Genomic DNA, 14,721 nt, shown 5'->3' with positions numbered 1-14,721 from the left:
GTTGTGCAGCACTTAGTGGATGATTTTAGGCTTGGAGAAGCCTCTATGATCCAACAGCTGTACTCCCCATCATCCACTGGTCTGACCCCAGTCACATGGAGAGTAGCATCTCTGCGCTGTAGCCAGTCCTTGTACATTGCAGTCCTTCCTACATAGGCTGCACTTTGATTGTGAAATGGCTCCTGCCAGCGCTGTTCATGTACCACAGTGTCCTGCGCTCCTGTATTCATCATCCACAACACTTGGGGATTGCCTGTTAAACCTCCTTGTGAGAAGAGGCAAGACAGGACAGCCTTTCCCCCTTCATTGATGGAAACTTGTTGCTTTGAAGTGCAGACAGGGATGTCTAGTAGTGAGGAACAGAGAAATAATCTTTAGGTGAAGAACAAGATTGTTTAATGTTGTGCTTCATCATACGAATACATCATGGTGAGTGCACGGGCTAAGAAGCTGTATTGAAGCAGTTTACCCCCTAAATGCCATGGTCAGTACTAAGGAATTCCTTATAGCGAACAGCACAAAACTAGTACAAAGTAAGATGACAAGATTTATGGGTTTTATTTGTCCCCAGAAAGAGTTAATAAAATGTATTCAACAGTTAAATAAATAACAACTCAATCAAAAAGTACAACTTCAGAAATGTAAATAGTTATGACTTTTATGACAAGGCAATGAAAAAAATGCTGTGTCCTGCAGTGTCCGTCTCCCTGAGGGGTTAATACAAGGAATGTGCACTTACCTCCTAATACAGCAGTAAAGGACAGCAAGGATAACAGAGAAAAGCAGAATATGCAGAGGTCCATGATGGTAGGTGTTATACCTGCGCAGCTCTGCCTCATACTGCTCTTTTACAGGTTAGAAGACGTCAGACTAATCTTCATAGTGTTCATCTGTTATCATTTTCACTTTCATTATTTACTGTCTGCGCCACATTATGCAAAGAACAGTGACGTGAGCTTATCTTATGACTTACCACTCAGAGTTTAACTATCTCCTGCCAACAACAACTATTAAACCTAAAGAGGAAGACGTGACTTAAAGGGGTATTCTCATCCGGGCATTGACAATTCATTTAAATCTTCAATTTGAAATTATTAAAATAAAGGGCTGTGCGGCAGTTTTCACATACAGGTATTTAAGAAGTGCCTGTACTACATTTGTGCCGCACGCGACCCTTTTGTGGCGCAGCAGCACTAGTCATCATGCAACACAAGTTAGGGGGCGTTTTGAGTTGTAAAAGCAAGGACCCCCTGCACAATTAAACAACCGTATAAGGAGCTAGACATATGCCAACCATCAAATTGCAAACAAAACACAAAACCATATGTCAATTACCAAAAACTTTATTCAAAATACATATGTGTACACCCAAACTTAAAAGAAGGGGGAAATATACCCCAGATGAAAGATCTAAGCGGGACTAGGAAATATGATGGTGTCACCAAAAGAAAGTCCCCTTAAGAATCCACATCCAACCCACTACTACAAAGTATAGACCTAGATACAGTGGCAGCAGGGGACATGCAATACAATAATATTACATCCAAGTGCTATAGATAGTGCTGATAAATGTTACAGAACCACTGGGATAATAATATATATAGTCAAAATAGCCAACATATGCTACAAATAAACCTAGTCCATAAGTAACATGTATTATAAAAAGGAAGCAACCAAAAGTAGCTTCCTCAGGGGTTGAACATTTTGAATGCCATGATGCAGACATAGGGGCAGATTTATAAAGCTGTCTGAAAGTCAGAATATTCCTAGTTGCCCATGGCAACCAATTACAGCTCAGCTTTCATTGTACCAGTGCTCTTTAATATTTTAAAGGGGAGCTGTGATTGGTTGCCATGGGCACATGAGAATATTCTAACTTTCAGACAGCTTGATAAATCTGCCCCCATAATCTATTACTGGACACCAGCTTCCGGGCCAGCTTGCTTGCTTACAACAGGACCAAAGATTTTGATCGGTCCATTGAAGACAGTTGAAAGTATACTGTACATTGCTAATGGTAATAATTTGTTATGGAGGTTGAGTAATTTTTAATCCCTACTTCCTTATCAATGACCTCTACAAGGAGCATGATCATGTCTAGAAAACTGTCCTCTCGCTGGGACTGTACATCATGGTGCCTGTGAGCTCTTTCCGTACAGGACAGGTGTCTGCTGTATTATACCTGCTGGTAACTGCTGTGATTGTTTCGACTGGAGCCCATTGTGATATTATTAGGGGCGCCAAACCGTTGCCATTGCAGCCTCAAGCTTCTTAGAAGATCCCTGTCCTGCTACTCTGCATTTCCTACATAGTTGTATTGCAGTAGATTGAACAAGTGATCAGACCCCCTAGGGTTCAAATGCCCTGGAAAAATTGTAACAAAATGTAAATGTAAAAATTGGCAGTGATCCCCTTTCCCTGGAAGACATATGTAAATAAACAAATCAATTCATGAACATGTTAAGTATCTCTGGCTCCCAAAATACCCAATCTATCAAAGTATAGAAGTAACTATTCCATACGGTAAAGAGATACAAAGGCTTTTTTTTGGCTTTTCAAAGTATCAAGACATCACAAATTACCAAATGATGTAAATTATTCATATTGTGATGGCACTGACCTAATGAGTAAATATCCCTGAATACATAGGACACACTTACATTATCATTTACAAACAGAATAAGATAATGGATACATATTAACAGGCAAGTAGATGTGTTTCTCTGGCCATCCACTAGAGGGCGCTAGAGTACATATAAGTTGTAGTCACATGTTTCTGTTTATTAAGTATGTGACACATTCACTTCTTCCGCCCAAGGATGTCTGGGAATGTAATGCTGAATCCTCAGGGATGATGCCAGGTATGGGCTGGAGTGAGGTAAAGCGCCTGTCACTGGACAGAGGGGCATTTGTAGCGTATTATATGAGAGGCCACCTATGGCACATACAAAGTGCAATGACTGCAGCGACAATCCGCATCAGTCACCTTTGTGGAATCGCTGCAAAATAAAAACTATATCCCCGAAATTAGGTAGGTAAGTTATCTTGTAGATACTCTGCAGCATAAATTGCCTTCTGTTATATTAAAAAATAAAAGGTAATGAGAGCTGAGCTTCCGTATCAGGTTTTGTTGTCTGGTGTCTGCCGAAACAGTTGATGAGCGCGTAGTGTTAGTATTAGACCCCCATTGATCACACATTGAGGGCCAATTATTAGGTTATGTCCTTTAGTGAATTCCTATAGGTTTCTACTTTATGCTACGTGACACAGAATACTATCAAGCCAACACTAATACTAATAGCATAGTCACTATGCAGAGAGCTCTGGGGACTGATCAAGGGTGGAAACCACTTCAATAATCCTGCACTCACATACCCCTAAGACAGTGGTGGCGAACCTATGGCACTGGTGCCAGAGATGGCACTCGGAGGCATCTCTGTGGGCACACAGGCTGTCGCCCAGGCACAGAGTTTGCCAGACAAACACGTGGGAGTAACTTCTCAGCCTGGGTATAAAAGGATCTGTGTTCAGGAGTTCCTTATCTCCTGATGTTTTGCCATAGGGTTTTTGTGATGTACGGTGCTGTATAAAATTTATTTTTATTAGGTTATGTGTATTAAAAGTTTAATGCCAGTGCCGTGTCCTAAAGCACACACAACACTTGGCTAAGGCTAGCTCTGTCTTGGCTTATAACCTTAAAGGGGTTGTCCACTTTCAGCAAATTATTGATATTGTTTGTGTAACAAAAAGTTATACGATTTTCCAAAATACTATCTGTATCAATTCCTTGCAGTGTTCTAGATCTCTGCTTGCTGTCCTGCTGCAGAAAGCTTCTATTTTTACACTGTGTATATAAATCTTTCCATGGTCATTATCACACAGCTCTGATTACTCTCTGTGATACTTACGGCTTGTGCACCTGTGTGACATCACATGACTATGGACAGATTTTCTATCCCCTATAGAAGGACAGCAAGTAGAGATGTAGAAAACCATGAGAAATTGATACATAAAGTATATTGGGGAATTGTATCACTTTTCATTTCACAAACAATATCAATAATTTGCTGAAAGTGGACAACCCCTTTAAGGTTATAAGCCAAGACGTAGCTAGCCTTAGCCAAGTGTTATGTGAGCTCTAGGACAACTTTTTCTGAAAGTGGGCAACCCCTTTAACTGTTGGACACTGCTTGGATCAGGCCAGACTACTTCCGCCTGGGTAGTACAAGCTTGTAATCGTCTATCTCCTAGGCTAAACTAGTGAAAGTATCTGCGGTACACACAGCAATCTGCCAATGACAGCGAGCCCCCCGACATGTTTCACCTCACAGGCGTCTCTAGAATTACAGCCTCATGAGAGCGGGTACAATACCATTGTCAGGTCCTGAAATAAAAAATATTGATTAGTTTTTTTCTTATTGTTTTCTTTTACAATGTTTTATGCCTTTGCAGTTTGCATAAATAGAATAGGTCACCAGTATCCGATAAGTAGAGGTGATCAATAGCTATCCCCTGGCAGCTGCACAGTCCGCCCTGCCCTCGGCTACACCCCTATTTCTTATCCATACATACGATGGGATCTGTGTTATTAGTGCAGTAGATGGATGTAAGCAGCGTCTAGCAGAGCTCAGTGCTGGTAATGTACACTGTGAATGCAGTGGGAGGTGTGCGCTGTGTATGTTCAGCTGATCCTGGCAGGGAAGAGGGAGGGCCGGGCCCTGGGCATGGAGGAGGAGGACTGAGATGTGCTGAGGACACGGGGAGGTCCCTGCTCTTTGCACTGTCCTGACTCTATCGCTCTCTGCACGTCCTGCATTTCTGTCTGAGCCTCAGGGACATTTAGAGGGTCTTTGAAGGAGGAGTACGTCCAGGAGGAGGTGAGATGCTTATATATTTAGATTGTTTGCTAGATAACAAGGATTGCTCACATGCCAACGTCGTGTTAGGAGGGCTTCCTCTATGCCATGGTCACACTGTGTCTCTGACAGCGCCAGTGCATGGCCACACACCTTCCACCCTGCTCCCAGCCTGTAGTATAGGGTATCCCTGTAATATCCCTGCCAGCCTTTCCCATTACTTTTACTAACAGCTCTCAGCCATGTAAGTCCTGTATCATTTATGGGATTGTGTTTGTTTTTTTTGTTTTTTTTTATATTTAATAGCTTATTACTTAGTTTTATTTATTATTCTGGTTTATCTTTACAGGGGTGATTTGTATTTCTATGTCACTGCTGCCCGTGAACTGACAAGAGAACCAGCGCCAGGAAACCACGATGGAGCCCACTAAGCAGGTCCGGGTTCTGATGCTCAATGATATGGAGAAGTTGGAGAAAAGACTCTTTAGGCTCGAACAAGGTAAAAAAAACCCATTATACTTTACAGCATGAAGCACCACACAGACTGCACATCTGGAGAATATCCCTGTCCCCCTCCATGTGTATTATCTGGGATTACTATTGTTACACTATTTTTTGAAATGCATTTTGAGCAATTCTCCTATGTACTTGAGTAACAGGAAAAGAAAGCCTGAGGGTACATGGCCGATGCACAGGACGGTTATGATAAAATAATATGAAGCTGCTATTACAACACTCACAATGTTGACACTGAAAGAAATTGCTAAAAAAGCAAAACTGCAGATCACTGTTCCCTTATGTTTGCAGAAGATTCAAGAGTGGAGATATAGCAAAGTTTCAGATAACAACCTTTCACATGAATATTTATCTTTGTCACATCTATCTATCTATCTGTCTATCTATCTATCTATCTATCTATCTATCTATCTATCTATCCTGCTGCTAGACTTACCTCTCATGTTATAACACAAGAGGTTTACCCTGATCCCATCCCCCACCTGTTTCCTTTGTGTCTTTTATCCCACCCTGTCTTTGCTGACTCCTTGCACTTACTAACAAGTACTAATTGGCTTGTAATCCACTGGGCCAGATCCTGACGGGTTATACAAAGTGACATGTTTACCATGTAAATGCTGAGGAACATCTGGCCACAGACATGATATTTGAGGTGGACGACAAATGGGCCACTCACCCAACCTTTGGCTTATACCACTTGTAGACTGCACTATAAAACATTGTCTTAGTGCACTTTAAATGCCAGATTTTCGGACTATAAGGCGCACAAAAAATCCATTGATTTTCTCAGAAATCAAAGGTGCGCCAGTCCAGTGCGCCTTATATATGAGCAGTACTTACAGACAACAGCTGCCTGGAACTGTGCACAAGTCTGCCACCTGCTGGTCATTCATCCTTACAATCAGGTGCGCCTTATAATCCAGTGCGCCTTATATATGAACCTAGACGTTTTAGCAGGCATTTATTGATGGTGCATGAAAAACCAAAAAAGGCCCCATATGCAGTCTCAACCGCCCTCCAAAATCCAGAACCAACAAACACCAAAAACAAAAGAGCTTAGAAAAATAATAATTTATACTTTATTCAAAATAACACATATTGTACATGTAAACAACTACAAAAAGCAGGCCACACTTACCCACAGGCATTATACATAAGGCACAGAGGCAATCAGAGGGAGGGCCAACAGGAACACGCGCGTTTCGCACTGATGCTTCGTCAGGAGGTGTCGGGGTGTTCCTGTTGGCCCTCCCTCTGATTGCCTCTGTGCCTTTTGTATAATGCCTTTGAGTAAGTGTGGCCTGCTTTTTTGACCTTTTCACTAGTACCGGATGGTACCTCCGATTGTTTGTACTGTCTAATTACATATAGGTCTACTTTTCTCAAAACAAGTCCTACTTTCGGACATAATACATAATTGATATGTCTTTTTGGCATATTTTTTGAGGCATGTGTAGGGGAGTCATAGGTACTCTGTGTTTGTCCCATTTCCACCTGGACATATCTTGTTCCCCTTATATTCTGACTTTCAGGAATCCTTTTTGAAAGTTGTTTACATGTACAATATGTGTTATTTTGAATAAAGTATAAATTATTATTTTTCTAAGCTCTTTTGCTTTTGGTATTTATTGATGGTGCGCCTTATAATCTGGTGCGCCTTATAGTCCGAAAAGGACGGTAGCTGTTATAGTCATCTATCCTTTTGTCCCTCCTCCATTTTAGGAAGGTAGGCTCTGCATTTTTGGCCCCTCGTAGCTTAAAGGGTGGGTTGGGTATGTTGTCAGGATGGGCTTACTATCTAATGGAAATGAATTTCCTTATGGCTCTCACATGGCGCAGATGTCAGGGAAGAGAAGTAAGACTAAGCCACCAACATACGAGTAGAGTGTATGGCCGCAGGTTTTTCCCTCTCCCCATTCAGATAAAATGCTCACTTGGATAAGCCGTGTTTTGGGAGAGATAGCTCCTCTTCTAAAAAGCGTTTGGCTAATGAATGATGACACGTCCTTTTTACCAGCAAGTTGACATTTTTCTTAAAAGGAAGTAGCATTGGCTAACAACACTTATGTATGGAGCTTTCTTGTTATGTTGTCATATTTATAGAAGGCTTGACAAACCGTATATACTTGACTATAAGACCTATTGACTCGAGTATTGCCAAGGGTGGGAAATGCATTGGTCACGGCCTCCCCACAGTGTATAGCCAACCCCTGCCATCTATTATAAAACCAGTAGTCCCCTTGTATATAGCCTGTGACTGCCCCCCCAGTATATTGTCAGTGCCTGCCCCCCAGTATATAGCCAGTGCCTGCCCCCCAGTATATAGCCAGTGCCTGCCCCAAAGTATATAGCCAGTACCTGCCCCCCAGTATATCGCCAGCAGCCCCCTAGTATATAGCCAGTGCCTGCTCCCTTGGTATATAGCCTTTGCCTGCTCCTCAGTATATAGCCAGCAGCCCCCTAGTATATAGCCAGTGTCTGCCCCACAGTATATAGCCAGCAGCCCCCTAGTATATAGCCAGTGCCAGGCCCACAGTATATAGCCAGTGCTTGCCCCACAGTATATAGCCAGCGCCTGCCCCACAGTATATAGCCAGCGCCTGCCCCACAGTATATAGCCAGCGCCTGCCCCACAGTATATAGCCAGCGCCTGCCCCACAGTATATAGCCAGCGCCTGCCCCACAGTATATAGCCAGTGCCTGCGCCCCCTGTATATAGCCAGCAGCCCCCTGCCCAGCCTAAAAAAAACACCCAAAATACTCTGTACTCACCTTTCCGAAGCCCCCGCTGGGCCTCTTCTGTCTTCAGCTCTGGCTCCGTCTTCGGCTCCCTGCGCGGTCCCGTTGCAAAAACCATGATGTCAGCAAGCGCCCTCAGGCTGATTAGCATAATTTTAAACATTGATTTTAGAAGGAAGGAGGCCATGGTTAATAAATATAAGTAGATTACCAAATACTATAGTAAATGTACAATGCAAGGATAAAATACCCGGTGCCCTCCTGTTTAATGTGCCTGTGTGGTTCCTGCAATTCCCAGTCTCCCCGTTATTTCTATGAAATTGGCAGCAGCTTTCTTGTCTTCTCTATGCACATTGTGCCGTGGAGGTCTGAAATATTTCCCTCTCCATTGGGAAGGATACTTCATAGATTAGCCTTAGGAGCTGTTTGCCATGAAAACTGGAAGAAGAGCATAAGAAAGATTAAGGTATTATAGCTATACATTATACGTTCTTCTCTGAAGGGTCACTTTGTACCAAACTGCACCATGAATGAATAGTGCATACCTCATAATAACACCAGTAACCTCAGAAATGTAGCTCTCTTTATCAATAGGTGCTGGAAATTTGCTCCCTGTATTACACATAGTAATTAGGTAAGACTTCTAAACAGTAGCACCACCGCACTGAGACTGCATAATACCACCATATAGTGACAGAATAATTCCTAAATACCACTATACAGTACAGTGACTGAAAACTACCACCATACAGAGACCAAATAGTAATGCCACTATATACCATGTACATTCTAAGACTATTACCTGAATAATATCAGTATTTAAAGGGACTCTATCACCAGCTTTTACCCCATTAAACTACTGCCCCCTCAGTAGGGTATCAAATGTCCTCTCTAGAATTCCCTCTTTTATGTAAAATTTCACCCATTTACCTATAAAAAAAAAGTCATGTAAAAATAAGCAAAGAAGAGTCATATTTTTGTTCATATGAGTCAAGTATAGAGGCTTCAGGGGTAGTGTCACTTCAGAAGCCCCTATCATCTGTTATATAGCACCTAGAAACTTGCTTTTGGTGTCCTCTTAAAGATTTGAATCCTACATTACCTACATTATCTCTGGTTTTGTATATCACTAAATCACAGGTGATTTGAAATGATATGATCTTATCTTTAATATGAAAATAAAAGTTCTATTCGGGGCAACTGAAGGTGACTGCAGCCTCTAAACGTTACTCCTCTCAGGCAAATATGACTTTTCTCAGCTCATTCTCACTTGACTTTGCTGCTGATTTCTTATAGGTAAACGGGCAAGATTTTACATAAAAGAGGACATTCTACAAAGTACATTTCATACCCCAACAGAGGGTTCAATTAGGTGCTTATTTTTCATAGAATGTCCATAGAATCACAAATAATTCCAATACACCAGAACAAATAAATACTATTGTACATTTACCAAATCATATACCTGAATAATGAATAATGCCACAGTGTATTGACCTACTAAGCTCTCATACTATTTTTTTAAGTATTTATTTTTAACAAAACAAAGTTACATACAGTAATTTGTGTTATATAATGATCAAAAGACATATATCGTGAACATTACAACTGAGTTGATCAATTAGTCGTACAGGTAGGTAGTTTTTCATTCATGTTCAGTTAAGTTTGGGTTATCTGGAATGGATTTGTCCAGTGACCTGGATGCGTTGTTTTTATCCTTCTCTAGTCTCTAATGTGTAGTTAGAAATGGAAACGTTTTTAATCTGCTAAATTCCATTAACTTTAATCAAACAGGACATGGATACAGTAATAATAAGAAGAGCGAAAACCAACAACTTTGGGGAAGAAGCCTGCACATAGGGTGGGGGGATTATTTTGTTCTGGCAACAGATAGCTATCTATTGAATCTTATCATGTTGGGTGTTATCGTTAGATTTGGTTATTTGGCAATGGCTATTGATAAAGCTATTGGTGGTAGAAAGTACTAGTCATCCAGGTGTCCCAGTTTTTGGTAACCTTTGATGTATTTGAGAGCTGGTAGGCCGGGATTTTCTCATAAGCACAAGTCGTGTTTATCTGTGCTATGAACTCATTAATATGGGGGGCTGTGCGCTGGAGCAATGGAGTTCATGTTAATCATAAGAAGAGCTTGGGTCGGAGATTTAGAGACTTCTTTTTTAGTTAGTCTGCTGATGATGTTGTATGAGGCTGCCCATAGGGGTTGTATACGGTCACAGCTCCAGTGTGTGGAGAAGGACTCACTCTTTTTTGCAATTGTGCCATCATGTTGAAGGGGTGTTGGGATATATTTTGTGTAGTAATGAGGGAGTATAGTACCAGCAAAAACCTATTTAGAAACTAGGCCAGTTTACACACAACAATAAATAAAATAATAAAATCTTTATTGAAATAACATACAGAACATAAATACAAGAAAACAATATGCAGGTATACATAGGAGTGGTGATGAGGAACCATCACATCAGATTATCACATTGTTCGTGGGGACATAATACAGGGGCAAGGAGTAGAGAAGTCATAAGGTTCAGAAACATTGTATGTTAAATGTAACATATAACTGAACTGATATAAATCATAATTTAAAGTGCCAGTGCAATGATAGTCAGATTATCTCAACCTATATACAAGAGTGCTAATGTATACCAAGACAATTTAAGACAATCCTCCACAGTATGGCCAATTTCTATCATAATTCAAAAAATGTATTGCTTACCCCTGGTATCTTATGTACCCCGAGTACACCACAGACCGGAGAACTCCACAACGCACGTTTCGGCGCTAGCCTTCGTCTAGGGGAAAAAGTACTAGTAATCTCTAAATAGGTTTTTGCTAAGTATTGCCCAATATAAAAGGAAAAAGCTAATTGAGGAAATGCTACATGATAATAAGAATAATAGTGATAGATATTATATATCACTTCTCCTTTGCCATGTAACCCCAAGGGCGGTGCTAGTATAGTAGTACCAGCGTAGATGTGTTTTTAGTATTGCTTCCTGGTGAGAAGTTTCTTTTGATGAATAGGTAGGCGTCGTTCCATTCGTTTTGGGATATTGTGGTTATGAGGTCCTTTTCCCATTTTTCCATTCTGTTTGATGATGTTTGTGTTGATCTTTGGCCTAATGTGTTGTAGAAGATAGAGATGCCTTTTTCCTTCCTATCTTCTCTATTTAAGAATGTGAGGACGTCCTTGTTGATGAATGGTGTGGCATTTTATCTAATTGTTTAATATTGTTCTGATTTTATTGTGTGTGCTGAGTTCAGAGAGTGGGATGCCTCGATTCCTGTGTAGGTGGTCAATGTCCAGGTCATTGTTGTCGTTTTAATAGTTTTTTGATATTTGTTATGCCTTTCTCTTTCCACTTTTGTAGATTGAGGGTGATGTCTTGATTTTCTATAAATGGGGATTTTTTTCATAGGGATTTTCTCAGTGTTTTGGGTGGAAGCCCAGAGGAGTTTCCAGGTCCAGTCTGCTGTACGCATGGAAATGAAGTTTGTTTTTGAGGGTTTTGTTCTCCAGCAGGTGGCCAACATACGGTTCTGTTAATACCACCATACAGTGATAATACCACCACCTATTGACTGAACAATACATCATGTCATGACTTAATACTATAGCCGCACAATGACAGAATAACACATACTGTAATTGGATTGTCCAATCCTCTACCAGTGTCTAATCTGATCTCAGTTCTTCTTCCCACATGTTTGTACTGTATTGTATTGTAATGTATTATGTGTCTTTGCTCTGTGCAGGTTTAGGCAGAAGTGATCTGTAGGGCTCCTCCACAGGAAGTCAGGGCTGAGAATCGTTGTCCGGTGGTAGATCGTAGTCTTTTGGATATGTTACTGGATTAGATAAATGCCCATGTAATCTTTGTCATGCAGCATAATGTCCATCGTGTACATTGCATATCTAACCTTATCCCAGGATTGAAGACCGCCGACATCTCTCTGTTGGTAAAAGGCCAAGTTAATTTAAGACAAGTATTCCTCTGGTGTCATAGCCCTTAGAAACAAGACACCCCTGACTTATAATCCTGCAGGGCAGGCTAATATTAGCGGCCATTGCTTTAGCCGTGCTGGAATGGGGCCTGGAGGTGACCTTTTAGTGTCATTTAGGACTCTGTTATTGTGGATGTCCCATCATAGGAAATAGCTGCAGATTTTTGTGACATCCATTTATTGCCATAGTTGAACCTATGTGCACAAAATTGAGACATTTTTTTACATTTTTAAAGTTATTTCTTAAGCTGGGCAAACACTGCAGAAGTTGAGATATCTTTCTGGACCACCCTAAACACCTCCATGTCTGATTCCTCCAAGCATGCATGTGTTCTTCATGTGTAAAGAGAAATAGACTGTATAAAACTTCTTTCCCCCAACATCTGCCATCAGAAAAGAGCCTAAACTTTAAACACTTGGCTATTTGCATTGTAAATGTTGGCTTGTTCCTATTCTTTTACTACAAAGTGTTTCCTTATTTCAGGGTTTGAGCTTCAGTTCCGGTTGGGACCCACTCTACAAGGGAAAGATGTCACCGTGTACACCAATTACCCACCGGCTGGTGGTATCTTTGATCGTCAGACCTTCTTCCCTCTGCCGTGGCACAATCCATCTGGCCGGGAGGAGGATTCTGACAAGTTTTGTAAAGTAGATTTACAGACTGCTGGATCTTTTCAGTATCGATTTAACCAAGCGTAAGTAAAAACCACACCACATACTTTACTTTTCTGCAAATTAGATTTGGTTCTTTTTAAAGTGAACATTTACATATTACACCCAAATTATCATCATTGCACTGTATTCCCATCATCCCTCTGTGGGCCAATGGGTCAGAGCATTGTTACCTGTATCATGAACATTCTATGATACACATGGACTGATGAGGCCTCATGTCATTGGGTAATGCCTTATGCCTCCTTACTGGTCACAGTTCATATCATGTGACCAGGGTGACGTCATCTCAGGTCCTTTAGCCTCTTAGTAATAGCTGTACCCCATGTATGTATCCGACTACATGAAGGCACAGCAGCCTCCATGGACTTCTACTCCTCTCTATCCTCCATGGAGGCTTTTGTGATTTCATGTGATCACATACATGGGGTACAGTTTAGTATTCTTAGAAGGCTGAGAGACCTGTGATGATGTCACTGGTCACATATCATGAATGTAACACAAGGCAGTGTGTAAAAAGATTGACACAATATTCCCCATCTGTACATAGAGCTTTATATGTATGTAAATGAATATTAGCAGATGGCCCCTAAGTACAAGGAGGCAGAGCAGTGATTTGAAGAGACACAGAGCTGTCAGTCAGGATAATGGGGCATGGTTCACTGGCATCTCTGACTCTTCTCCTCTCTCAGGCTGCCAGAGATGAGTCAGAAAAGCTCATTTGCATATAAGAAAAATGGCTGTAATTACAGGGCCCCACTGGCAGCTAATTTTAGGTGATATAGAGATGACTTGTAACCCTTTTCAGCAGGCATTGTTAGGAGGGCAAAATCTGGTGAAAGGTCCTCTTTAAGGTAAAAGGTAAAAATGCTTCTTTTTGTCAAATAGAATTTCAGACAAAGTCACAATTTGCTGTATGGAATTTATACTCCTGAAAAAATAAGGGAACTTAAGCTTTCAGGTAATGTAGGGCATGTAAGTGGAAGCTGCAATGGTGATTTGCTCATCTCAGGAAATCAGTTGTAACAAAAACCAATAACAGTGGTGGATATAGCTGTCAGTGGGGCACATTTATCAGGCCTTGCACACCTGAAACATACGGCCAGGAATTGTGCCCATTTCCCCCCTTCTGCTACCTTTAATGCAAGTGGGTATGAAGGGGCACGGCTGGCGGCGTGGGCAGGGAGTTACTTCCCCGCGCCTGTGCTCTCTCTATAGCCTGAGCAGGTTCAGGCACAGGCTATGGAGCAATTCCAATGTGCACCATTGTCTCCATTACTTGTCACATGTCCTTGAGCAGCACTTACCACAATAATATGTCTTGAGCATAATTACCACAACTCTGATAGGCTCCTCTTTAAGGCTTTGGCTATTGAACACAATTAGCAGAAAGCTGTTGCTACAGCATTTCCCCACAAGCCGGGAGGTTTTGTATAGCAGCCATTTATATGCATTGGATGAAATCATTGTTCTTTGTTTTAGACTTTAAGGAACTTCTTTTAGTGCAGTGAGGAGGGGAACAACTGGCTGAGAAGAGCAGACTGCCCTTTGTTTCACAGTTTGCTGCAGATTTGGGACAGGTTGGAGGAGGGGAGCTCTGCAGGAGATCATATCATACTGTATCTATACAATTGATGTACTTTAAAGGGGCACAGATGGTAGAAATGTATTTGGCTTTAACCTGGGGATGCTACAGTGACATTTGGTCCCAGAAAGCATAGGGGGAGCGTAAGGTTCGTATTATGTGGAGCCTAGTAGGGGCCAATAAGTTACACCTCTACATGGAGAGATATTGCCTTTTTAAATGAAGAGTAGAAATATCTACCACCGGGGACAGTAACATTGGTATACCTGATCTTAAAGATATAGGGCACATTTACTAAAAACGGTGAAAATTGCACTAGTTCCAGTTTGC

At 41.3% G+C, this 14,721-nt stretch overlaps 1 protein-coding gene across 4 annotated transcripts in view; it reads left to right on the top strand.

Annotated features, from left to right (window-relative positions):
* Window positions 1–14,721, top strand: part of AGL (amylo-alpha-1,6-glucosidase and 4-alpha-glucanotransferase) — a 55,263-nt gene that overhangs the window by 7,252 nt on the left and 33,290 nt on the right. For 2 of the 4 annotated variants that reach the window (XM_072127730.1, XM_072127733.1), the window contains exons 1-3: window positions 4,722–4,877; window positions 5,206–5,355; window positions 12,619–12,829. In XM_072127730.1, coding sequence (XP_071983831.1) covers window positions 5,274–5,355; window positions 12,619–12,829 — 293 coding nt within the window. In that variant the 5' untranslated portion in view covers window positions 4,722–4,877; window positions 5,206–5,273. Of the gene's footprint in view, window positions 1–4,721; window positions 4,878–4,951; window positions 5,101–5,205; window positions 5,356–12,618; window positions 12,830–14,721 lie in introns of those variants that run through there. The other 2 variants (XM_072127732.1, XM_072127731.1) reach the window with 2 other exon arrangements.

This window comes from Engystomops pustulosus, chromosome 10 (genome assembly GCF_040894005.1).
Source record: "Engystomops pustulosus chromosome 10, aEngPut4.maternal, whole genome shotgun sequence".
Classification (NCBI taxonomy): domain Eukaryota; kingdom Metazoa; phylum Chordata; class Amphibia; order Anura; family Leptodactylidae; genus Engystomops; species Engystomops pustulosus.
The sequence above is the reverse complement of the archived record's forward strand: the minus strand, read 5'-3'. Positions and strand labels throughout refer to the sequence as shown.